The following is a 27,200-nucleotide window of genomic DNA, read 5'->3' on the forward strand; positions in this document are numbered from 1 at the left end:
TTTTTGCCTACGGTGAGGCTGGGCCAGGGCCAGGCTCCGGTGCCCCAGATAATCTTACGATGTAAACTAACCCAGCTTCTGCACCTTAGTGGGCCTAAGCCACGGAAGTATTACGGTCTTACCTCAACCCAGGGCTGAGCCTCTGTGTGGCAACCCCTGACCCTTACTTTTTACAAGCCCAGCCCAAGGCTGACTGAAACATGAAGGCGTCTTTGGCTGAAGATCTTATTACTGGCACGAGGAAAGGTTTCATTCCTCCCTCCCCATTTTGAAAGAGGTAAGGACCCCTCAGAGGCGCTCTAGGCCCCTACAAACATGGCGCTCCCCCACAGAAAGCCCACTCGGTTCTCCATCCAAAAGGTGAGGGAGTAAAACAGGACTGGAAACAGGCTAAGCTTGAGTACCAGACAGTGAAGACAAGACAAGATCCTCTTCGACTACTTTACGGCTTGCGCACTGGGTAAACTGAGGCAGAATGGGATGCGGATCTGAGCAGTGCGGAGAAACTAGTTATCAGACCCCTTTTTCCTTGCTCCTGGTATAATGGGAAACATTAGGGACCCCCGCTTCCCCCAAGAGGAAGGGCCTAGATACAGAAGCTGGGGCAACGGGAATGGGACAGTCACGCTAGCTCCAGATGTGGAGCCATCACCCACTGACACAGGCGCCTCAAAAGCATCCGCTGGTGATACGGTGGTAGCGAGGGACTAAGGGTCTGGGGTCAGGGTGGCGCCTACCCCTGGCTGGCCGGGTCCGGCTGCGGGAGCGGCTCCTCTGTCGCTGCAGCCGGGGCCGCCGCAGCAGCCGGTAGTAGTAGGATGGCCTCCCGGTGCTCTTCCTGGCGTTGCCGCCGGCTGACATGCTGCCGCCCGCCGGGCACCGGGCCAGGCCTGGGTGCTCACACGGGCCCCATCGGCCGCTCCGGACCGCCCGGCGGGCGCCCCACACTCTCTCCCGCGCTCTGGTGCAGTAGCAGGCGAGACCAAGGCTGTCCTACAAAGTAGCTCCAACTCCTCCTCCTCCGCCTCCCCCGCCCCGCCCCGAGCAGCCGGCCCCTCGGCGGGGGCCCGGGACCGGGAGGCTGGGCTGGCACCCGCCCGGAAAGTCAGTGCGGGCAAAATCCTGGCCTGGAGTCGTCGGGGCGACACGGCCCGAGAGTGCCCCCGTCCCGCCGGAGGATCCTCAGGACCATCATATCCCATGTCTCAGACTCCATATCCAACCTGAGGTGCCCGGAGCACCCCATCCCGCCACAGGTGCAGTGGCGCGTGTATTTGTGCATACACACCAAGGCTAGGCACGTGAAATTAGGGTCCGAGGGAGGGGGTGACCGGACTGAAACATGGGCAGACCGGATGCGGCCGCACAAAGCTCTGCTGGCACCCCTCAGTCATGTCGAAGTCCTCCCTGTGTCTGTTGCCTAAGATACTTAGCTATTCTTTACAGAAGGCAGTTTCCGTCTGATAAAAATATTACTTTCATATCATTAGGATTATTGGCGTGCGTTTCAAGCACACATATAGAATACAAGGCACACCTGTGCAACCAGAGGGCTTTGCCGAGCCACTTTGCCCCACCCCCCACCTAAACCACCAGGGATGCCTGAATTTTTCCTTCCCTCTGACATTTTTAGTAGCATTATCCAGTCGGAAGGCAGAAAGATCCCTACCCTACAGTGGTGAATAGAAACCCAGGCTCAGGGAAGGAGTGACCAACTGCCTCTACTACCAAAAGCTGAGAGACTTTCTCCAAGTCATTCTGCAGTTCCAGAAACGTCCATGGCTCCCCCGAGCATAATAGCTACAAGCCCAACCATCTCTCTTTGGTAATTTGAATCAAATCACCACCGGCAGTCCCACACCTACAACCCATCACCCTCCTCAACCCTACTAGCTGCCAGCTCTCATCTCTCCCCTTCCTTTTCCCCTCCTCTACAGGGTGTCCCTGACCCTCCTGGTCCTAGGTGACCTCCCTTTCTCTCCCTTCCCCGAACAGCAACATTCAGACTTTACCCCTTCAAGTTCAGAAGAGGAAACTATGGACCTAAAAGGTAGGGAACTCTGTGTGCGTACCTGAGTGTGTGTGTGTGTGTGTGTGTGTGTGTGTGTGTGTGTGTGTGTGTGTGTGTGTGTGTGTGTGTCTTGCCTCAATCACACAAAAGGTGCAAAAGCCTATGGTCTTGGCCAACGGCTGTTGCATGAACTCTTAAGGGAAGTGGGGCAGGCTAGACACTGGAAGAACTTAGGGCAATCTCCAGTGGGGTAGGATAGCCTAGGCAGCAATCCAGGCCAGGTTTTTCTCCTTACAGGGGTAGCCCCCTTCCTGGCTCCTCAGTCTAGGAGGGAGGGCCTCCGGGTCAGTGGAGAGGGTGGGGGTGCTGGATCACAGCTGGAAGCCAGGAGCCATCCTGGGACACTGGAGGGTAATGGGGGGGGGGTGCGTCTCCAAACCCAGCTGCCTCTAGTCCTCTACTCCCTCTTCCCAGGGCATTGGCCAGCAGCAAAAGAAGCAGGAACAGGGTGGTCAGCCAGGAGACCTACTGGGCTACCACTACAATCATCTGCACCCAGTCAGTCACTAGATTCCAGGCCCACTTGTGGGCGGTTTGAGAAGTTGAAGTTCTCCACCTGCAAAGTTTTAATGTCAGTGTGTCTGACCCACTTTGCTTCCCTTTAAGCCTGCTGCAATTCTGTGGGTGTGACAGTCCAGAGATTGCCCGGCCAATGCTGACACACGCAGGTCAGCCTCTTGCTTGACCACCAACAGGCAGCCGCCAGAATGTGTGTGGTAGCCTTGGAGAAGCAGATCTAAAGTTTAGGACCCCATATGCACACGGCAGGATTCTAAAGGTTTAGCCTGATCTCTGCCTCAGTCTCTCAATTCCTCCGCTCCTTAGTTTCCCTGCTCCAAGGAGACACTACAAATCTCCCACACGCTCAGAGTCATCTGGTGAACCACAAGCTTCTAAATTCCCGGCCTTGGGAAAGGAGTAGTCATTACCAACCGCCACCGTGCCCTGCACCTCTACAGGCCTGTGATGGGTGCTGGGGTCATTTGCACTGGGTGTTGAGAAAAAATGGCGACCAGTCAGGAGCTCAGAGGCTAAGGAAAGGTCTGGCTCCCTGCTGCCCCTCCTGGTCCCAACCCTGGAACCAGCAGGCAGACAAAAGCTGCTTCCTGCAATCCCAGCAGAGCATCTGGAACTAATCCTTCTCCAGAGCCTGCAGCCTCAACCTCCTCCTGTGAGCAGGACCCCTGTGGTCTCCTCCCCTCTTAAGGAGAACAGCCCCCCACAGGCAGAGACCAGCTTGGGGGAAGGGCACCTGAAGAACGCCCACCTCCTCACTATGACTGTTTCCTGAACTAGCAGAGGACTCCCACCAACCAGCAGGGAAGTCCTCAGGGATCCCCTCAGGTGGATAGTTAGGCTTCCCAGACCCACACCCCTGTACTGCCACCCTGGCCCACTTCCAGAGGGGCTCCTGGGCAAGGAGGCGACAGCTATCTCTCCATCGAATGGGTGCTGGTGCAAGACTATAGTCTCCAACTCCCTGAGCCCATAGATAGTGCAAGCATCTGGTAAGGTGCTCGACGGAGTAGATGTGGGTGGAGCCTAGAAATGAGCCCTTTCAGCGAGTGCCAGGCTGGAAATAGGACTCCCTAAATCAGATCTCACCTAACCCCCACCGACATTTTCACCCTCCCTCAAGAGACCCACCAGATGGCTCAGGGAGTAAAGGCAATTTCTGTCAAGCTTGAAGACCTGAACTAGATCTCCAGAGACCCCTCCCCATCGCAGTAGAACCAACTCCTGCAAGTTGTTCTGACTTCCACACTTGCAGTGGCATGCATGGGTACACACACACACACACACTCACACACACATTCACACCATAAATACATGTAAAAGGAAGGGGGGGGAGGAGAGTCCTTAAGGCACTCCTAGAATACCCAGTTCAGCATCCCAAAGCAGCCATCCCGCTTCCTACCCACCAACTCCCACCTGCTTCCATTTGCCATTTGCCCCACTGATAGAATGGCTGCCACCAGGCTCCTGGGAAGACCTAAAGGGAAGGGACTGAAAGAACCACTTCCCTTCTGGACAGAAAACCAACAGCGAATTGCACCCCACCCACGAGGAAGAAAGGCAGGGACAATGGTTTTAGAGCTGGGCTAAAAGGCCAAGCACACTGAGCACCAGGCCAGGGCCAGGTCTGGAGAGGAGCCAGCCCTATGCAGTCCTGGATCTTACTTACTAGGGCATTGAGATTGAAGGCCAGAGAGGGCAGGGCAACATGTGACCACAATCATCTTCAAAACACTTCACAATGCCAATGGAATGCTAGGACATGACACTGGGTGCTTCAGTTGAACACACAGCACAAAGACCTGGCTTTCACACGGGATCATTTTGCAAAAAGGGAAACCCTGCCACCAAGGAGGAGGTATTGATTGGGGCTGGAGAGCTCTGCTCAGCCATCAAGAGCACCCGCTGACCCAGAGGCCCCACAAGACACCTCATATAACCATCTACAACTCCAGCTCCAGCTGGCCTTCACTTGGCTTCCTCAGGCACCAGGCATGCATGTAGGCCACAGACATTTATGCAGGCACCCCATCCATACATGAAAGGGAGACCAGAAACCACAGGGTCACAGCCTGCCTGAGGGCCTGTCGGATGATAGAGTTTGAATTTGATGCTAACTGTGGTGGCTGACCCAACTTAGACCCTGCTCTCAGCATCACACACACATTCAGTCATTTAATTTCCCGGTGGTGACCCTAGCAGACAGGTGTCTCACTGGTTTTCCAAAACAATGTTGGAGACAAGAGAAAGTTCTTAAGACCACAGGGCCTGCAGCAGGACCTGAGCGCAGAGGACTGAATGCTTCAAAGGTGTTAAGACAGAATAAGAGCCCAGGACTTTTCCTTCAGAGCTAGCATTTTCCAGGGACAGACGAAGACTGGGCACAGAGGAAGCAAATTTCTCACAGCACCCACCCCAGGCCCCACACAATGGTGTTTGGAGAGCTCAGACCTGTCGGGTTTCCTGTCTACACCAGGGTAGGCAGCACTGACCAGGGGAAGTCCTTAGGCAGTCAGCCCTGCATATATCAGTCTCCTGAGCCAGGATCCACCTCTCACTCTTCAGAGCCCCAGGCAGGGTCTGGAGGAGGTGCCTGAGCATCTCACCACTCACGGTTAAGGTCACAACCTCCCCCTCAGGATGCTGTCTGTCTGACAGGCAGTGACAGCTTCCTGCATCCACTGTTTATTCAGGAATTAGGCTGGACCAGGAACAAGACCTCCTCCGGTGACATGGCGGGAGAGCAGAACCCCGGTCCCATCCGCACGCAGGAAGGCACAGACCATCCACTCAAAGAGGCTCTGCTTGAGCACCCTAAGCCTCCACTGTGTCCCCCAACGTCTCTCCCAAAAGCCACCCACAGGTTTCATGGCATCCCTTCTGGGAAATGGCTGAAGCAGAGCAGGTAAGGTCCCAGGCTGGAATGACCCTCTCGCTCTCCACACAGGAAGAACTAGGGACAGGTCAGGCCTGGACTTTTGAACTCACACAGGCAGGTTACCTCAGGAATATGAGTGCCTTGCAAACAAATTGCCCAACACTGATGGGGTGGGGTTCTAGAAGAGGCCCTAGTCTAACCAGAGCAAACTGGCAGGGTGTGTGGCCTCTGTCACTATCCCCGAGCCTTATAGCTAAGGTGAGCCCACACCCTCAAGGTTTTACGGGTATCTAAAAACATTCTCCTGGCTCTAAACCATTTCCTAAACTCCCGCTCTCCATCCCTGCCTATTCCTGTCAGCAGCCCATTAAGCCTATCCTAAGGTGTAGAGGACAACTGGAGGGTGACTAGGCTGGAAGCCGAGGCTCCCAAAGGAAAGCTCTGTTTAATCAATCTACAGGCACCCAAATCCAGCACCCAGTCCCCAGTCACTTAGGGACATACCTGCCCTCAGTTCTCTCGCACAGCAGCGGGCTTCAGTCTGAGTGGAGGAAATGACCTGCCCTCACTGGGCTGAAGCTTTCCCAGGGGAATCCCTCAGACACCCAGGCTGCTCTTCATTCTCTGGCAGAACCAGAATGCTAGCAAGTGATGCCGGGCTCCCATTTCAGAAGCAGCCCAAAGCTATGGCCCTCTATGGCCGAGAGAGGCTGAAAGCCACTCTCTCCCAAAAGCCCTGGCCCTCACTGTCCCCTAACCCCTGAAGCCTGTGCTTCCTGTCAGCCCAGATGGCCAGGCCTGAAGCTACTTCCTCTCTGCCTTGCCTTGACCCAAAAAAATCCTCCCAAGCTCCAGGTAGGCCCCAACTCAGCCAACACACTCTCTCCTCTCAGCCCCAACAAGAGCCCAGGCTCCCAGGTTCCAGCTTCTTCTTCCCAGTCCTGTCCAGGGATGGATGTAGACCACCAGGCCACCAAAGGAGGCGCCATATGGTCTCTGTGAGGTCAGAGCACCTCCACCTCTCTCGGGCATGTCTGCTTGATCATCTGAGGAAGTCTGGTAGGACTGGCACCAGGGCTGGGTTCCAAAGGGAGGGGCCTCACTGCAAAGCCCCGGGAAGGGGCCAGCTGGGCCAGCCATGTAGTTGACTCTGAGGTAGCCCAGGTGGTAGATGCGAGGGTAAGGAGTCAGCTCAGGAGAGACACAGAGAACAGTGGATCACACATTAATCTGTAGGCTCCTCCGGCTCAGACCTCAGCCCCAGAGCACACTCAAGTGGTGGCAACCTTGGAAAGAAGGGGAGAAACCCATCTGACTCAGAGTCGGAGCAAAGAGAACTAAGATGAGGGGAAATCCTGGAAGACTGTGGGGAGGAGGTGTCACATGCACTAGAAAGCTATATAGGAACTGACAGGGGAGCGGGGTGTGTCCTGAGAGGAGGAAACAGCACAAGGGAAGGGCCATGAGGAGGAGCCAATGAAACATCAATGGAGATCCTGTGCAGAGATGAGGCTGGAGCCAAGGATGAGGTGGGGGCCGGTGGGGGCGGCAGACCTTAATATATGAAGGAGTGATCCAAAAGGGAGACAGGGAACGATATACAAACAAGGGTGGGGCCAGGCTGCACCCCCTGGGGCCCAGGCATTTCACCAAGCCTAGAGGCTTAGTCCTGTCACTGCAAGGCTGAGCTCCTGTAAATAGATTACAGGCCCTCTCTGGTCCTTCTCTGCAACTATGAAAGAGCTGGCTCTCATAAGGTAGACTTGAAGGTGTAGGGCTGCCCATTCAGGGTCCAGCAGCACTGAACATTGGGGGATTTAGTTCTACAAACTCCATTTTTTTGTCAGGGGAGGGGGCAAGTGGGGGGCTTGCGCATGCTATGAGCTCTGAATGAGCAAGGACTCTAAGCCCACTTGTTTATGCCCAACCCCCCTAAAATTCTAGGCTGTCCAGCTACGCAGCACAAGCTGATTGCAAACTTATAATCCCCCTGCCTCAGCTTCCTGAGCAGCTAAGTCTCATAGGCATGCACCCCACGCCCAGCCATGCCCCTGGCCACCTCAACTCAGCCCACCCCAGGCATATGCTGGTCCCTCCAGCTCATTTCTACCATAGTGAATCCTCTCTTGCCACTGTGCTCTGCCTTGGCCGACCCAGGCCTGAATATGATCCCTGACTGCCTTAGTTAGCTCAGGTCGGCTTCCCCAGTCGCCTGGGATGCGCCTCTGCTCATTTATTTTCTTCAACTTTTCAGGCCTCCTGAAACCGTCTTATCTGTGTATTGGGGCATTTCCTAATTGCTTCCCTCCAAACTTTAATAAGGGCTGTGGCCTTATTAGTCCCATTTTACAGCCAGGTCCCAGTGCAGGCAGTCAGTGCTCAACGTCTGATGAGTGTAGTAAGGGAAGGAAGCTGGTCTCAAAGACTGCGTTCTCAAAAGGCAGCTGCAGGCCCAGGGGCAAGTGACATTGCCTCTCTTCTCGGGACCTGGGCTTTCTTCCAGGTGACATGTGGCTAGCCCGCTAGAGGGTTTATGTTCCCATGGCAGCCTGGGGCTGGTCAGGCCAGGGTACATTCCTGATTCTTTGTAAGACTGATTATAAGTCAGCCTTTAGTGAATGAATGAATGAATGAATGAATGAATGAATGAATGAATGAATGCCTTTCCTTTGCCATTTGTCTTTGATCAGATCTCCAGGTCACAGCTCTCGCTTCCCTGTTGATCAGGCCGCCCTTTGTGGGCTTGTGAACAATGAGCGCCTGTGTTCAGTCTGAGGGATGTAGGAGCCACAGAAGGTGCTGAAGCAGGGGCCAGCATTGCGGGAGCCACAGTTGCTTCCTGGGGATGCCCCGGCGCTCACAGCTGGCACAGTAAGACCATGAGGGGGTTAACTGCGGCTTCCTGCCTCCTTCACCCCTCAAGTCCCCTTGAGGGTGAGAACAATGGAGGCCTGCCCCCACCCTGGGAACAGCATTTTGCCTGGAAATTCTACCAGGGGTAAGGGGAAGGGCGGAGTCCTGCAATTTCAGTGCCTGCTCAAACAGGAAGAAGCTGAAAGTCTGGGGCCAAGGAAAACAAGTTCAAGGTCACCCTGGAAACCAGCAAGCCCATGGCCCGAGTCGTGTACATTTCCCCAGACGGATCTCTTCTAGTGATTAATGGTTGACACACATGAACATGAAGGGACCGTGGTTCAGGACCACCCACAAGGCATGTAAAACTTGCCACTTCTGCCATACCTTCAGAGTCAAGGAACTCACTACTCCTTCTCCCAGGGAGCTGTGTTCCACATCTGGAAGCTGAAAAAGGTCTTGGGGGACTCTATGGCCACCCTACCCTCCATCCAGGACCCAGGACTGGGGACTCCTCAGGGTCCTCCCTATTCCCAGCAACAGGCCACTGCTGCAGGCTCCACAGGAACAGCCAGTGGTAGAGACAGGCGGATGTTTGGGCTCAGAACCCCACATCAGGTCCCTCTTGACTATAATGCTGAGGCAGGGGGCTGATCCCGACTAACCTACTCAAAAAGCCCAGGAGACAAAGGCAAGACATGATGCAGTCTCTGTGCCACTGAGTCCCTTTGCACCCTGCACCAGGGACATCATGGGTTACAGACGATGCCTCAGCACAGCCCCTAGAACACCTTGGTCCCTTCCTCTTCCCCAGGAAGCTGGAAGGTAATGCCAGAACGTTCTGGACCTGCTCCCTCAGACCTCAGCTTTGTGAGTGCTCCCCTCTGAGTCCACTACCCTGGTTCTATGCATACAGTCTCCCCCCTTCTCCTGCAATCGGTGAGCTCTCCCAAAGGTCCAGCCAGGCCAACAACCACTCAGCAATGAGGAACATAGCCAGTGTGCCGAGCCCCTCGTCAGGTGCGGCACCCCAAGGCAAAATCCTTGTCTTGTTCCTCAGTCCTGGGGCTTGAGGATGGAATGCAGGTGCCTGGGCCCACCTCAGAGTCTGCTTTAGCCAGTCAAGGGAAGGGTCCAGGAATCTGGTTTATTTTTTCCCCTCTTTTAGACAAGGTCTCATTCTGCAGAGAGAGAACTACCTGACGCTCCCAGAGACCCCGCCTCACTGCTCAGACACAAGCCCCCATGCCAGGCTGGGGACTACCCAGGGTCCTAGATTCTCCTGCAACAGGAGCTGGGTTCTTCGTGGAAGATTCCAAAGGTCACGCCTGTTGCCATCTTAAGCTCTCATGGAACTCACAGCAGAAATGAATTTCCAGCATTTTCTCTACCTCCAGCACCCGTGTGGGCAAGCAAGCAAGCAAGCAAGCAAGGTTTCTAAACCTACAGCACAGAAGGGCCAACCAAGTGAGGCCTACAACAGTTTGCAGAGGCCCCCACCACTGATGTCCCAGGCTCCCCAAGAGCAGTTTGGAGTGAGGGGCCCAGCAAGTCAGTTCAGGCCTGGAAGCACCTTGACCGGCCCACTTTGTCCTGGTCTCTGTGTTCCCTGACTTGACCAGGTCCTGGGCTGATTAAAATATCCCCTTACAGCTCCGATGGGCATGGTGTTCCCTTACAAGACTAGGAAGAACACAGTCTCATCCAAGACAGCACTGCCAAGCTTGGCCACGTACTCTGGTCACCTTCCTCCCGAGCTGAAGACAGCTGAGCACAGGGAGGTCAAGCATGCCAAGAGAAACCAAGGCCCAGAGGGGATACCATGAGTAGAGTCACACAGTCCACACTTACGAATCCAATACAGCTCTCTGCCAGGAAGTGTTTATTCAGTCAGCCCTTATAAGACCTTCCCGGATGGACACAGGACTCTATCGGTCACAGGCAGAGTGCTGGTGAGTGACAGAAACTCGGTTTCTACAGCCTGTCTCCTGCTAGAGCCCCATGTTGCCCTTTGTCCCCAGGTTACTATGCTTCTGACTGACCGACCACCAAGGGCGAAGAGAGCGGGGCTGCTTGCAAATCCATGTCTCTTAGCAACAATGCTGAGGGTGTCCAGCCGGGTCCTAGCCAGTGGTCATTGGATATCACCTGAGTCAGGCTCAACTTCTTACCCCTGCTGCAGTCTCCCTTTGACTAGTGACACACGCAAGGGTCCTAGATTGGATTCTTGCAATCTCAACTAGTTCTATCAACCTCTCCATCTTCACAGAAAGCACCCAGGGCCATGGCGGCGCCCATCTTGCTCTGGAGATTGCCATAGCCCTCAGCTGTTCCCCCCAAGCCACCCTCCCGCTATCTAGAGTCTACATTCAGCCAGCAGGGTGGGCAAGCGTGCAGCCCTCTTGCCAACCCCGCCATGCTGGGCATCTTTTCTGGCACACCTCTCTCAAGCTGCCTGACCGATCCCCACTCGCCTTCCTCCCCACAAAGCCACTCCTTCCTTTGCCAGCTCCGTACCAGCCTCTTCTCCCAGGCACACTCCCTTCCTCAGTCTACATCTGTCTCTGCTGCGCATCTGTGTCCTCCTTGAGGGTCAGGTCCCTGCCTACCTAGCTCATCCTGGCAACTTCAGGCCCCAGTGCTGAAAGTCACATGGCTGATGCCAATGAGGAGGTGAGCAGGCTTACTCAGCACATGTGTGCATACATGTGTGTGTGCTTCATGTCCTCAGACCCCCAGCCCTGAGCATCGTGAACCCCCTGAGCGCTCAGCAAAGCCAGGCCGGAGGCTCTGCACCACCACCACGACTCAGAAATTATCCATTTCCTCCTCTCGTTCCACGACTCATAAGCCATCAAATACACTTCCCCCTTATCCTTCACGAGAGTGCCGCCTTTCTGTCATTTAATAATGCATTTGGCTTGCTCGCTGCTTCTCTCTCAGGAGAAATGGAAGGCTTGGCTCCCATTCCACACAAACTGGGAGTCGTGTGTCATTCAGGGGCTCAGTCCAGACCTGAACTTTGAGCTCCACATTTGGGCTCCCTGAGCAGGGCCACACTCCTCTTGCCTCCCCTTGCCTTCACCTCTCGGCTGAGAAGTCCTGGTGCCCACGGGTCTCTCAAGGCTTGCTCTGAGGCAGGAGTCAGAGTCCGGCTCTTGCCGTACCCAGCCCCTCACAGGCCAAGGCAATGCCCTAGGTTTGGATGTCGCATTGGAGACATACGGCATTGGAACCGGTGTCCAACTTAGACCGTCTCATTTCAATTTCATAAAAACCTTTAGAAGCCCAAGGGCCAATTGCAGTCATTCCACAACAGGGAAATGAGGCCTCAGAGACAGACAGCTTCCCTGAGGCTGTACTGCAAGCAGATGGTGGCTTCCTAAGGATGGGGCGGAGGCAAACTGAAGAGGGAAGAGATCTGGAAGTTGCAGGGAGCACAGGCCTCCAAGCTGAGCAGTTCCGGCAGAGAGAGCCCAAAATCAGGGCTGGTAACCCGAGGGCTGCAACCTCACCTTTTGTATTATATGGGGTAAGTCCCCTGACTCACTGGCTGGACTCCCAACTCTGCTGCACAAACAGGCTTCCTCCCAGGACTAACCATCACGTGACCAGATGAGGTGACACGTGGGAAGCTGCCTTGTAAACTGTCCGGTCCCAGGTCACGTCATTTTTGCATGTCAGAACTCAAGACAGGATTACGCAAAGACCTTCAGGGAAGCCCTGGCCTCTCCAGGTGACATGTGACCCAAACGCTCAGAAGATAAGGCCCCCTCCTCAGACCACAAGCAACCTTCCTCACCAGAGCCAGCTCGGCACAACCCCCGCCCCCTGCCAGCTACTGGGTCTGCTCCCCTCCCCCTCCTGCTCTGTAAAGTTTCTGCTTCTACTTTATAGTTTCCGTGGCAACCACCTCTCATTTTTATTGTTTTCCTCTCCTCTGACACTTTGACATCTTGGGCTCAAGGGAGAAGAGGAGCGAGTGGGACAGGAGGTCTGGCCAAGAGAAAAAAACACAGCAAGATGCATGGCTGGGGATGACCTCTGACCTGTCCACCATCCTTGAAAGGATTCACAAAGGAGCCTGCATTGTGTGGTGTATCTGAAGCCCCACAGGCATCCCCACTGGCTTCCCACAAGTGGGTCTTCACCCACCCGACACCCTGCCCTTCCTACTTCAGGACATCTTCCCTTCATTCACCAAGGCCAGACTCCAAAGCCTCCCATGCACAGAGGTCACTACTAGGCCAGCTGTCCTTGGAGTGCCTGCTTCTCGCCATCTGACCTCTCTCAGCCTCCCTGCCACGGGCAGAGCTCACAGTTCCTCCCGTCATCCTACATCTCCCGAGGTCCTCAGGAGCCTGAGGATTCCATCTTGGTTTCGGTCAATTCCAGTCTTGAGCCTCCTCACATTCATTCTAGAACCCAACATCCCTGGTGATAAATCAAGACTGAATTGGAACCCTCTTCCTCATAGGCTCTGGGAGGTGAGTTCATGAGGCTGAAAGAGCCTGGCAGATTCTCGTGCAGTGTGGGATCTGGTGCTATTTTTAGGCACTGAGTCAGGGCCATCTAGTGAACAGCCCAGAGGCCTCCTTGACCCACACTCTCACAGTGGCTCTCTTTCTCCACCTGCTGAGCTCCTGAGGCATCAGTGCCAGCCTGCAGCCAGTTCCAGAGCAAGGCCCTGCCTGTCACCGGCCCAGCACACAAGCCACCTCCCTCAGCCCCTCCCACTCACAGGCACATGACTGCACACCCACACCTTTATACATGGATACACACCCGCGTACCCTAGCTCTCATGCTCACACGCATACACATGGGTGGGCATCCACATGCACACAGGGTGACTCACGTGCCAGAACTCCATGGCTTCACCAGAGCCTGATGTGAAGCTCTCTTGGGAGGGACAGCGCTCTGAGGCTCCCATAAGCAACAGCAGAGAGAAGCATAGGGTAAGCATGCTGACGGAGGCTTCTCTAAGGCTGAAGCGCCAAGATCCTTCCCTCTGGCTCTCCCGCGCCCCACATGCACCAACACAGGGCCTCCCTCCTTCCCCGTGGGGCTGACCACGAGTCCCATCTTCACGGCCAGCCCAGACCTGTACACTATTCTTTGCAAATGGCTCACATGCCTGGGCTTGTGCTGGGACAGGTGTGGCTGGTGACAATGCACAGGGGGTTACCCAAGGCCACAGGGTCTCCACGTGGGATTCTTATGCCGAAGGGACTACCCGCAAAGACCTAAAGCGTCAGGCATTAGCAGGTCCACAGAAAAGGGGCAAAACCTCAACATGAGACCCAGTGAAGTCAAGTCGGGCCCAGAGTAGCCAGTCATGGCCTCTACCCTTCCAGCCACGCACACATGTGCTTCTCTCTCTCTCTCTCTCTCTCTCTCTCTCTCTCTCTCTCTCTCTCTCTCTCTCTCTCTCTCTCTCCTCTCCTCTTTCTCCTTCCTACCCTCTCTCTCCTCATAGCTCAATGGTCCAGGATTCCCACAACTGCCACCAGGAAGCTGGGCCTTTTAGCACCTACCCTGAGGCGTATGGGGGGCAACCCCAGGAACTGGTACTTGAAAACCCAGGCAAGTTCTAACATGGTCTAGGAAGAGAAGGAGCCTATGTGTCCCCAAGAGGGTTCCAATATAGCCCTTATCCTTAGAAAGCTAACAGTTTAGTGGCATATGAGGGTTTCCACAGGCACAGGCAGACAGGACTGAAGGCGGAGGAAACCAAAGAGCAGAAAGGAATAACTACAGGAAGGCTCCCCAGAGGAGGTAACATGGGCTACCTGGCTAGAACTCCGACAGGCAGTAGGTGTGGCATATAAGGTAGGCATACTGAGATTGTTTTTTCCTTTAATTTTTTTTTAAATAGGCTTTTGTGTAGCCCAAGCTAGCTTCAAATTCATTATGTAGCTGAGGATAACCTTGAGCCTTTGAATGCTGTGATTACAGGTATGTGCCGCTAAGCCTGATTTTATGCAGTGCTGGGTAGACCTCAGGGCCCCATGCACGCTAGGCAAACCCAGCCTCAGATGAGCCACCTCGCCAAGCCAGAGCCGACTTCTATGGAAGCCTGCAGGTAACTGTCCCCTTCCAGACTGCACTGAGGATTTCGGTTTAAGGGTGCTAGCCTGGTCTCATTCATTGGATCACTTAGGACACAGAGGTGCTAGCTGTTCCAGAAGGAGGCACTTTCAGGTCAGGTCCCAAGGCCACCTCTGCCACAGGCAGAAGCTGGCGTGCCCACAGTAGGGTAGAGCCTGACAGGATTTGAACTCCTACAAGAAAGAGTGTTGTTGAATTACCTGTACAACCTATTCCAGTATTTCACACCACGCTTTGGTCAGTCAGGAAGTTCTTCCCCCTATCTAACCTACATCTCTTGTGCTGAAATGTACACCCACCTTGCTGTGGGGACAGGAATAACAAAGGCCAGAAGCTGAAATGCCTCGCTGGGTAGTTAGACAGCAAGGAAGCGGGTGGGAGGGGGTCAACGGGCAGAGACACAACCCCTGGCGCTGAAGAGAATGGACAAGGCCCTCTTTGTGTGCATGATTAATTTATAGGCCTGGGGAGGGCCACGGAACGTCCTGCGCTGGGCCTCAGAGGCTTCCCTGACCCAATTTAGAAGCCGTGTTTATTGTGTGGCTCACGTCAAACCTTCCCAGAGAGGTCTCTATTCCCAGCGTGCTCATGAATTTTCCGGGGGTTTAATCGTGCACAATCTGAGAAAAATTTATTAAGAAGATTAAGGCCCCCAAATATGCTTCTGCATGGTCTACGAAACATGGCAAATTGATCGTCACCACAGGCAGACGTCCCTGGATAGAAAGAGCCCTCCGCAGATTGAATGCCAGAACCAGGGAAGAGGGAGAGGTGTGGGGTGTGGGGTGTGGGGCCCCCAAGTCAGAGTTGAGGCCAATTGTGTAGGAAAGGGGCATTAAGGACTGCAGGCCAAGGACGTAGCTCATTAGGTAGGGGCTTAGCCTGGCATGCATGCGACCCGCGTCCCATCCACGGCACCTGATAAACCAAGAGTCATCCTCGGCAACACAGAGATTTGAGGCCAACCTGGGCTACATGAGACCCTAGCTCAAACAAAACAAAAGAACCCCAGAAGACTAGACTGTATGCAGTGCCTGGAGCCAGGCCCTGGACTTAAAGACCTTCCATCACTCACAGCCAGTGCACCCAGTGTTCCTTCTGGTGAAGCTCCCTGGGCCACCACAGTAGGACAGGGATTTAATCCCTCCTTGCAGTTCTTAATGCCTACTCTGAGCCCCTTATTTTCCCACCGTGACCCCGGGGCTTTGGGGAAGATGGCTGCTGGGAACCTGATCTGACCTCAGACGCCCAGCGTGCAGGCCGCAGCCTCAGTGTTTGCCATCTCAGGCCTGGCCTCTCCTCTCCTGCCCCTCCTCCCATCTGGGAGGCCTCTGGGAACTTGTTTGTTTATCTCGGATAATGAATGAGCTGAACTGAGCATCCTCTGGGCCAGGTTCGACGCTGAGCTCTAGTGCCCGTCTCTGCTCACAACCCTACAGGACATGTGCTGCTTCCAAGTTAAACCTGAGAAAGAATGGCAAACCAGAAGCAAAGAATGGCAGAGCTGCAGCAAACCCAGAGCCTTCCCCCAGCATCTCCCACCTCAGTCCTTAGCTGGGACACCTTTATCCCCATGAGGTCTCTTGGTGGGCTCAGATCTCTCCCCAAATCTCTCAGCTAGCCTCCAGCCCCAGTCTCTCCTGTTTCTCCCTCAAGATCAACCATCAGGTGTGACCTTGAAACAAAAAGCCTGGTCCTCAGACTTCGAGCTCTGAGCCAAGCTTCTCGGACTGGCTTTGGGGCTCCACCCGGGCCCCATCCCCTCTGGGCTTTCTCTATGGTCTGGAGCCGCATGCTTTCTGGGATCTGGTTCCTTTGTTGAACATGCTTATCACCCCCACACTTCTCATTTCCAAATCCTTAAGATCCAAGCCCAGTGGATCTCCACAATGCCTTCTCAGCATGGAAACCAAGTTACTGCAGGAGGAGGGGCGGCCTCTCCCTGTCCTCACTGTCTCCTCTGCAGTCTGTGAGCACGCAGCCTCCTGCTGTACCTCCATCCCACCCCGGCAGCTCCTGGAAGACAACGTTTTCCCTCTGAGGAATCAGGTGCAGGGAGCAGGCTTACATGGTGCCTACTGTGGTCTACCTGACTATGAGACATAGTCCCTGGTACCAGCCTGTGGACGCACTTCCCTGGTCTTTATCCCCGTTGTGGACAGCTTTAGCCTGTGATAAAGCCTAAGGACCTCTTTATAGAAAACTATCTAAATACATCGACTACTGGGGACTGGGACTTGGTGCTATGGGGTGCTTCCGCACATATAATTCACCGAGAATCGGAGTCCTGGTCCCCAGAAGCCATGTGAACAGGGTGCAGTGATACAAGCACGAGGTTCTGTAATCCCAGCATCTCTATGAGGAGATGGGACAAGAGGTGGAGAATGCCCAGATGACCCTGGGCCAACTAACCTGCTGTGAAGAGACCCTGAAATGTGCTCATCAAGTTAGCCAGGAAGAAGAGACTAGAACCCACATCCAAAGGTATCCTCTAATTCCCCCCATACGCACGGGGGAACGTGGGTACCTGTGCCACCCCTGACGTGAAAAAAACACAAACAAGCACGTGCTCACACTGCTCATATCCTCACACCATACACTTGCACGCACACACGCACACTAGAAAGGAACTCCCTGCACCCCTGGCGCTGAAGTGTGCTTATCAAACACTCCCCAGAACACCGTAGTGATGTGTGCCCCTTCTGATTTGTGTCAGAAATCCCAAGATCTAGAGCTGATGACGGCTGTCGTCTCCTGAGGTGTGATCAGCAAAAACCAGCATCATTGCAAGATATCCACTGCTACCCTACGACACAGACGCCGTGGTTCCTTACAAAAGCGCCGCATGGAGAACGCTAGGGCGGCTTATCGCCTGCAACGATAATTGAAGGGATTGCGATGTATAATTGTAATTAGAGGTTAGAGGGAGCGAAGGCGGGGTGGGAATTCTTTTTCATGCTCCCGGGCCTAGTGCTCTGGAATCCATGCAGAGACTCCCTGGGACCCAGGACTCTGGATGAGAGCCCTGAGGTGGCATGTGGAGTGGGGGTGGACTTGTCCTGGACCAGATTCTGGCCGTGTGACCTGGAAGTCTCTGTCTCTACTACCACAGCCCCAGCACCAAGGACCCGCACCTCTGCTCATGGGTATAGCTGCTCCAGTGGTTGCCAAAGACCCCCAGTGACTCTGGCTTGGCTGAGGACAGGCAAAACCATTCCTCAGAGAAGCTTTGTCCCAACAGCCCCTGCCACTCTTCGGGGAACTTGTTTTATGTCCCAAACAAGCAAGGCTGACAGGGGATAAATGGCCAAAGGAGGCTGGAGTGGACTCTGACTGTCTGCATGGCGCCCGCCCAGCCGTCCCTCTGTACCCAGTGCTGTCTGCTCTGTGGAGAGAGGAGCACACCATCAATTATCCAGGGAGAAAGGACGCCAGAAGGACTCACCCAAACACTGCACAGGGAGCCTGTCCCTAGCCTCCTGGACGTCAGGCTCTGCTCCTCTTTGATGCCAGCAGGGTCACCTTCCAACCTGGGGGCTCTAGGTAGATGTTCTTTACAGACAACTCCCCCAGGAAAAGGACATACACACCCCTTCCCCGTCACCATGCACACCTCAAGCCTGTTTTGAACCCTATGACTTGTACTAGAGATAGATCCCTGGGTTCTCTCTAGCCATCACCTCAGGCCCAGTCAGGTTGCCTTCACAACACCTCCCCGAAAACCGCCTAATGTAAATCTGTCCCAGGCCACCCTCCTACCAGCCCCTAAGGAGGGCACTGCAGTTGCTGCCTTTTTTAAGAAACAGGACTAGCGATGTTATGTGACTGGCCCAAGACAGCACAGCTGACCTGTGCCAGAGTCAAGGCCTAAGCCCAGTAGGTCTGGCTTCAGATCTCTCCATTAGCAACTTCTAGGAGCCTATCTTGCAACCACAGGCAGCCAGAGTGTCCAGAGAAAGTGTGCTGGTCCTTCTAGACAGTTCTGCCACGGCCCCAGTCCTGCCTGCTCCAGAACACACCCCTGCTCTTGCCCCTCCACGTAAACCAATCTCCCAGAGCTACCCAGGCATAGCAGACGTCAGGACAGTCACCAGCACTCCGTACTTTACCTCATCATCTCCCTCCTTACCCACGGCCAGACCCAAGTACCTCCAAGTGTTCTTTCAAGCCAAAGGACGTTCTTACTGGCAGGTGCCTGGGTGACTCTAAAGCTAATACTGGCTTTGAAATTGTTGGGAGCGGGGCCCACCTGAGCCACACCACCCTCATGCCAAGTGGGCCTAGAAATGGCATTACAGATGCTGCCGGCACCAGAAAGGCCAGGCTTGAGGTCAGGAAAAGGTTCACAGGGTAAAGCACTTGCTGCCAAGTCTGACAACGGGAGTTTGATGCCTAGAACTACAGGGACAGGGAAAGAACCAATCCTGTAAGTTGTCCGAACCTCCACGGCATGCCATGGGGTGCACACATGCATGCACGCACACAGAATATGGTTTTTAATTAATAGCATGGGGGGCAGGCCCAAGTTCGAGCTGCAAGAGCAACTTCTACACCAGACACACTGCAGGGTTAAGATCAAGGCCATTCCTGGTGACTTCCCAGCAGTGGCCACTCCCCTGGCAACACATTTCTTCCAGACACTGGGTTGCTGATCCTTGAGTCTGATGAGACCCAGAAGGAGGATCCCTGAGACACTAGGAGGCTGACCAACCTCAGGTTGCCAATGCTCTAGGCCACAGACACGGCCAGAGAGGGAGACTTCTATGCCCAAAGTAGGAAGAAGTCTCCAAAACGTCTCAGTGAGTAAAAGGTACAACTTGCAGGAAGATAAAGTTATTATCCAGTAGTGACCTTAACAGAATCATAGCTATCTCATGGCTTTATATGTCTATGAAATTGAGAGAGCGCATGGAGAGAAAACTTCTCAAATGCCTCTCCCATGGGATGGGTTCTGCTTCCAGGCGCCACCCAAGCCCTGTCCAACCCTGGACCACTGTACCCTCCTATACAATCCACAGGGGAGAGGGCAGCCTCAGCTCTGCGGAGGGCAAACGGGCACAGACGAAGGCATAGTGAGGTCTATAAAACATGTTATTCAGAGAACTGGACACTTGGTGCATGCCTGTGACCCAACGCTCACACGGCTAGGCACAGGGATCACTATTAATAATTAGTTCAAGGTCAGTCTGGACTACACTGGGGAACCCTGTCTTAAAAACACCAAAGGGGAGAGAAGAAAAGGGTCCATTTAAAAATCATAAATTCTCTTTTACATTCTGTCCCTTGGGTAAACTCACAATCCTACGTAGATGTGTAAGGATGTCGGTGTGCCTCTCTGACCGTAGCAAGGAAAAATAGTGGCTAATATCCAGGTGGCTGATATTAGGATCATTCTTAGGGCACAAAGTAAGGAGCATGGAGCCACGTACACCCCGAGGTAAGTCGCACACTGTGTTTCAGGGTGTGTGGCATGGTCACCCGGCTGGACAGGCCTCAGGATAGGACTTAAACAGGAGGAAGCTTGGTTTCCAGTTTCTAATTTTTTCCCAGCTCTATGATAGGATCTTTGCCTGCTAGGCATGGGCTCTCTCTGCCAGTGCCTACACCCCAGCCTCCACCTGTAACGTTCAACCTGATTTTAAATAAGTAAGTCGTGGAATACGCTACTTTTCTATTCCAGAAACCAGACTATGATGGCAGATGCTGACGGTGGCACAGGCTATGCATGAGAGGGTTCATACTCTTAGCTCATTTTTCTTGGGAACCTAACTAAATTGTTATAGAAGTAAAAATCTATTAAAAGGAAAAGCACCTGAAAACATTTGGACATTAGAAACACAGAGCAACACTGTCCCCGAAGTCCCGGCTGCTGGGTTGAGCCTCCAGGGGTGGAGATTTAGCATTCTTTGGAAAGCCCCAAATTCCAGCCTGATCCCAGCTTGGAGAGGGACAGGAAATTGGAACTTATCCCAAAGCTGGAACAGGGGGTCCCACTGAGGTCTCCCTCAAAAGCTATGTTTAGTGAATTTTCAATTTGTCCAACCGGAACACCTCACACCTTCACGTGAAGCTGTTCAGGTGGCCTTCTCTCCCAACAAGCACAGACTGCCTGAGGACAATGTGTATCCTGCTTGTGGATCTCTCTGTAGCCTCTGGAACTGGCCAGCACCTGGCACAAGGCTCATTAAACACACACAGAGCCAATGGATGCCCATCTAGACATCTCACTGAGGCCACTCATCTGGCCTTGAGTTGTAATACCCATGCTCGTGTTTGCAGCTCCTGAGCCTGCACCCTGATATGGGCCACCAATCTCATGGCCCACTTGGCTCAGAAGCATATAAGCAGAGACAAGCCAGGAAGGGAAGAACAGAATCATCTCAAGTATGACTCCTGCCCAGCCGATGCAGCCCTTAATGGCCACCAGACTGGCTGGAAATCCCGTTTAAAAGAAGCTGCCAGATTTGAACGTCGAGATCTTCTTATTGCAGTCATGCAGATCACTAATACTCAAGACTAAGCAACAGGGTCAGGCAGTGTGATGCATGCAGTAATTCAGCATCTGGAAGAGGGTGGCAGGGTTGTGAGCTGGATGCAAGCCTAGATGACCAAAAACCCTGCCTCAAAAATAAAGACTGGGGGTTGGGGATTTAGCTCAGTGGTAGAGCGCTTGCCTAGCAAGCACAAGGTCCTGGGTTCGGTCCCCAGCTCCAAAAAAAAAGAGAAAAAAGAAAGAAAGGAAGGAAGGAAGGAAGGAAGGAAGGAAGGAAGGAAGGAAGGAAGACAGACAGAAAGATAGACAGACTGGGGCTGGAGAGATGGCTCAGTGTTTAGCGCAGACTGCTCTTCCCGAGGTCCTGAGTTCAATTCCCAGCAACCACATGGTGGCTCACAACCATCTGTAATGGGATCTGATGCCCTCTTCTGGTGAGTCTGAAGACAGCAACAGTGTACTCATATATGAAGTAAATGCAATCTTAAAAGAAAAAAAGGAAGGAAGAAAAGAGCGAGGGAAAAAGGGAGGGGAGGAAGGAAGGAAGAAGGGAAAGAAGGAAGGAAGGAAGGAAGGAAGGAAGAAAGAAAGGAAGGAAGAAAGAAAGGAAGGAAGACACACAGGAGAACCGAGAGATGGCTCAGGGCTCAGTGGTTAAGCTCACTAGCTGCTCTAGGGACCCAGGTTCAATTCCCAGCACCGGAGATGACAGCTCACAACACTTGTTAAACTCAGTTCCAGAGGATCTGATGTTTTCCTTCTTCTGGCCTCTTCAGGAACCAGGCACACACATGCTGTACAGACATATATCGCATCTATACACATAAATTTTTTTAAAATTCTTTTCAAGACAGGGTTTCTCTGGGTAGCCCTGGCTGTCTTGGAACTTGCTCTGTAGACCAGGCCTGCCTCTCCCTCCCCTGGGCTGGGATTAAAGGAATGCACCCCCGATCACCCCGCTTTGTTTTAATAAATAAAACTAAACAGAGCTGGGTTGCAGCTTGGTGACAGAAACACTTGCCCAGTATGGTTGAAACCTTGGGTTCCAGCCCCAAAGGACAAGCAGAGAGAAAAAACAAACGCAACACAGGCCCCATGACATAGCACTGCATTATGCCTGATTCAGCCCAGACCCTGTCCAATGGTAGTCTGGGGGATGATAGCTCAGAATCCTGAGCAGACACCATTTAATTTGTGTGTACTGGCAGGGTAGGGAGGTGCCTCTGGCTTGACAATCAGGAGTTGGCCTTGGGCATGCCCAGCCATTACCATCTGCAAAAGAGGGCTGGGAACTGCTAGCCACCCACCTTGCAAGGACCACACAAAGCTCGAGTTAAGCAGACAGGCCCCAGGCAGCAAAGCCTCTCCATACCAAACCCTTTTTTGAGACAGTTTCTTTACGTAGCCCTGGATGGCCAGGAACTCGATATGTAGACCAGAATGGTCTTGAACTGGAATTAAAGGCATACATATGCCACTTAAAACAACCTCAGACATCCCAAGGGGACACTGTGCCTAAGACAGGGTGGTCAGACCCATTGATACTCTCCTGGTTTGGAGACTCCAGGTTCTGTGACCTGGGAACCCCTCCCTCCTGGCCTGGTCATCCTAGCCAAGGGGCTAGCCTTTCTAAAGGTGAACTCACCTGACAGATGTTTACTAAGAACCTTGGGCGGGTAGAAAGCCGGGCAGAGAAGGGCTCTCAAGAGCTTTCAACCCAGTGGGAAACACATAAACAAACCTTAGGAAATCAGAAAGGAATAATGTTTCCAGGACAGTGAAGTTCACCAAAGGAGCCTGCTGTGTGCCTTGGAACTCTGAGCTACATGGTGGTGGGAAGGACAGCTCAACCTACCTCTTCCTACCCTGGCTCTCGACTCCTTTCCTTAAGGGGAGGAAAATGTTCTAAATAAATGGGTTTCTTAGCGTCCTGTGTTCGTACAAATGAAAACTCACTTTGGACTTGAATCAGGAAAAGTAGCTAAACCTGAAGTGATATCTGCCAGGAGAAATGGCATGCATGATATAACGTAGTGGACACACACACACACACACACACACACACACACACACACACACACACACGTCTATATTTGTACATATTTACCTAGAGATTTTTCCTTTATTTCCAAAACAGTAAACCAAATCCCCATGTGGAAGTATGCATGTGTGTGTGTGTGTGTGTGTGTGTGTGTGTGTGTGTGTGCAAGCCACAAGGAAAAATCAAAGTTTCGTGCAGAGACTAAATGGAGAAGGGTCACTGCCTTTTAAATTTATTTTTATTCCATTTCTTTCTTTCTTTGTTTTTAGACTGGGTCTCTATCGCCTGGGCCGGTTTCCCACTCATGATTTCCTGCTTTAGCCTCCCAAATGCTGGGGTTGCGGTTGTGTGCCTGGCTGGGTCTGTCTTTTCCACACATGGTCAGGGAGTCTCCCAAGGGAATATTCAAGGTGCAGTTGCTATCGGCCGTGAAGTGGAGGACAGGGATCCGGGATCCAGGGAAGGGGGCACGGAAAGGAGACAAGCTGGAACACCCTATAATCCTGTTTACCAAGAGTTAACTGCCCGGCCCTAGATGAAGCAGGGTGGTGCTCAGCCCAAGAAAACCTCTGAGAGTCTGAGTCAATAGAGGCCAGTGGCCTCTGCCCACTGCCCCTCACACCTACGGGCCTGTCACTCTCCCAGTCCATCTGTCCCATGTTCCCTGTGAAATGATCTCTCCTCTGGGGTCAAGTGACCATTTGGCTTCCCTCCTGGGGGCTACAGTTGGGGAGCAGTGGTGTTTTTAAGCCATTAACAACTGGCAGCTGGTAACTATCATTTGTCTGCTACTGTTTTGCTTTCCTTTACATTAATGTATCTAACAGTCCTGGCCCTGAGAAGGGGAAACGTCACCTCCCAGCAGAGAGGTAATCTGGGGGTACAGGCTCCTTCTGTAAGCAGGAGGGGCCCAGACCGTCTGACAGTACCCACATGGCCTTCCACATGTGAGCCTGAAACTGCTGAGCTCGGCCCTGTATCAGGTGGTAGGGCTCAAGAGTCATCTGTTTCAAGCCCCACTGCCACCGCCACCGCTATTGTGGAGGTGCCTGCCCTGTGCCCTCCTCATCGGGCCAGGTACTTCACAGGCTCAGCTTCATGGATAAAACTAAAAAATCATACAAAGTCCATAATGGAAATGTCCCAGAAGCCAAGGCGGGAGAGTACGAAACAAAGTCAGCCATGCTCTTCTAGCTGCAGGCAGGGGCTAGACTGAGAAGCCCCGTGTTCTGCCGCCCCTCCCCCCACCCCCTGTTGGCTTTGGGAAGGCCGGCAAGGAAACTCTGAAACCATGGGGGCACTCAGCTTCCTGGGACTACAGAAAGAACCCGAGGGTCTCCTAGTGGAACTCAGATCACCTGAACATTGAGTGGTAGGGACCGTGACCAGTGAACACGGTGAACACAGGGGTCCCCACCACCACCATGATCAGATTCGCCGTGTTCCCTTGGATCTGTTGAGGGAGATGGGGAACTGACAACCTGAGAGGAGGAAGCTGAGGTCAGGCTCAGAGGTGCAGGAGATGGTGCCCAAGGGGAATTTACTGTTTTTGCAGAAAAGGAAGGAGGGAGGAAGGAGAGAGACTCCTTGGCTGAGAGGGAGCAGTAAAAATTGCTCCACCTGCAGGAGAAGAGCTGTCTAGAAGAGAAGAAGTGGTCTGCAGGGGGAAGCTTCCCAGTTGGCCCTGAGGCAAGCGTCTCTTTTTACCGGCTGGACTCCAGAGGGATCAGCAGCAGGGAGTTAGGAGAGGGAAGCGTCTGCATTCAGAGACTCCCGCACCCTGGGCATGAACAGACTTTCCAGATGAGGGCTGGAAGCTATGAAGAGGGTCCTCAGTGCCAAGAGATACGAGCTGACAGGCATCTGGGAGTCTACTGGGAGCAGTGGCTGGGAAAGCAAGAAGCGCCCGGAGGTGGGCACTCAGCATGCAGAGGCTGCCAGGCAAAAACGGCGGACACCACCACAGTGTTCGTAAAGGCCTGAGACATATTAGCCAGCTACTGACGCCTCCAAGAAGCCAAGAGGCTGCCACTGTCATCCCATCTTGCAGACCTTAGAATGGAGCTGGGGGAAGGGAGGGGTGGCCAGGATTTGCTAACGGGTCTGATAGGTCTCCTAGGGGAAATGTCTCCTAGGAGGCAGAGGTGACCAGGCAGAGACCTCCAGCTGGGCAGGGTAGGAGGGAGGGGAGCCTGGCCTGGGATCCAACAACTTCCTCTAGCAACTGGCCCAGGCAGCCGGAGTGGGAGCCTGCCGTCTGAGCAGAAGGCTCTGGAAGGCCGAGGCAGTGGGGCAGGGCCGGGGAAGGACCTTTAGCTTTTGTTCACAACAATGACCACCCAAAGGATTTGATGTCCACAGTTTTTGGACTGTGCTAAAGTTAGCACACAGGGTGGGGCAGGCACAGCGCACACAGCCCTGCTAACTTTGACTTCGCATTCTGGGCTTTTGTTTCGCTCCTTCTGCGTACATCCCTACACAAAAACGGGGACCTGCCTCCTAGGGGCCTTGTCCTGGGAGAAAATCAAACCACTTCGAACCCACGAAGGTTTAGAGGTCAATAAGATAACCATTCATTATCCTATTAGGACTTCACGCCTGAGCCAGAAAAAGGCTCGTTTAGTTCAAAGGATTTAATCACTATTTCAGAGACCAAAGATGAGTTACCAGAGCTCACAAAGTCATGACCAGGACCATGCCCCAGGCTACCCAAATGTAAAGATGGGTCAATTCTCGGCAAACCCTTGCTGGGGGGTGGGGGGTGGAGGAAACAAATCTAAGTTTTGCCTCAGTTTCTCTCAAGAGCACGGCCTTGTGTAATCCAGCAGAAAAGTCTGTAGATCTGAGCCACAACAGAACCCAGAATATAGTGGACATTCAGTCAGCGGACACAGTTGGCGGTGTCATCCCAGACAGCACCTCAGTCCTGTCACAGCCGGAGGACTCAGAATGACAGGGCCACTCCTTCGAAGAGACAGCCACCATCAGTCAGCACTGCAGGATCATCTCTCTCTTTCTTTACAGACGAGCCCACTGTATAAGCCCTGATGGGGTAAAGCTCACTCTACAGACTGAGCTGGCCTCGAACGTGCAGTCACCCTCCTGCCTCTGCCTCGCGAGTGCCAGGAATATGGGCACGCACCATCATGACAAGCAGATTATTGCCTGACCCTAGAGGATGATACGGTTTGGTCAGCGGGCTTCCGAGCCCCGATGGTTAGAATCAGAATCTTCCAGCATTAATTTAGATTTGCCTCAACTGTTTCCAGCCCTTACAAGTGCTTCCCCACCCCAGTGCTGAGGGTGGAGGCAGGGCCTCTTGCTCACTGTTAGTAAACACATTTCCCCGCTGAGCCACATTCCTCTGCCTGCTTAAAAGCACTTGTCTAACAGCACAATTCAGACAGGACTGGATGTACCCACAGTCTGTGCCCCACCTCCCATCGCCCCACTGCCAGGAGGGGACCCCAGCGATGCCACCCTTCCCTGATGAGCCCAGACACACCTGGGGAGCCACTCTGTGCAGGGGAGGTTGCCTCCTTTATTTTATAGTTGTGGGAGAGCATTTCTGCTGATGCGGTGTCCTTGATGTCCATTCCCAATTGGGGAAAAATGTTTCTACACATACCCATTGAATCTAATCCCTATCTTTAAATTTTAAGGTTTTTTTCCCCCTAATCACTATTCTGAATTATGTTTCTGGGCCTCCTGCTCTTCTCTATTTGTCCCCTTCCTGCTAGGGTCAGCACCCTCCCCAGCTTAGTGAAGAAACAAGAGTTGGGAGAAGGTAAAGCAAGACGAGAGTGGGAGTGAGGCAGATGGACAGACAGACATCAAGTCTGACAAGCTGGTCTGAAGGAGGCTTTGGTCTCTGGTAGCCAAAGGCCCTTGTGGACCCCCATGTAAGCACAGAGTTGGATACTGGAACTGAGTGATGTCTCAGGGAGGGGTCGCTGTGAGTTCAGGAATCTCAGTCCAGAAGCTGAATAGACACGAACTCAGGTGACCAGGCTTGGCGCCAACTTCGGTTGAGAGTCAAACGGAGCCAGAGAAACTGCCCCTCCCCAAGCACTCAAGATTCCTGCATCAGGAAACCCAGAGGACTCTCCAAAATGATCTGCAAAAATGATCCATTTCTTCATCAGAAAAGTAGGGGAGTCAGGCTGGGCATGGTGGCCAACTCCATTAATCCTAGCCTTCAGGAAGCAGAGGCAAGCAGATCCCTGTGAGTTCGAGGC

The 27,200-nt window shown here is 53.4% G+C and overlaps 1 protein-coding gene across 5 annotated transcripts in view; it reads right to left on the reverse strand.

Moving 5' to 3' along the window:
• The window catches only part of Dab2ip (DAB2 interacting protein), a 170,744-nt gene that overhangs the window by 106,534 nt on the left and 37,010 nt on the right, over positions 1–27,200 (reverse strand). For 2 of the 5 annotated variants that reach the window (XM_032903185.1, XM_032903183.1), the window contains exon 1: positions 738–985. The exons of 1 other annotated variant lie outside the window; for it this stretch is intronic. In XM_032903185.1, coding sequence (XP_032759076.1) covers positions 738–861 — 124 coding nt within the window. In that variant the 5' untranslated portion in view covers positions 862–985. Of the gene's footprint in view, positions 1–737; positions 987–27,200 lie in introns of those variants that run through there. 2 more of the 5 variants (XM_032903186.1, XM_032903184.1) reach the window with 2 other exon arrangements.

Source organism: Rattus rattus, chromosome 5 (genome assembly GCF_011064425.1).
Source record: "Rattus rattus isolate New Zealand chromosome 5, Rrattus_CSIRO_v1, whole genome shotgun sequence".
NCBI classification, from domain to species: Eukaryota; Metazoa; Chordata; class Mammalia; order Rodentia; family Muridae; genus Rattus; species Rattus rattus.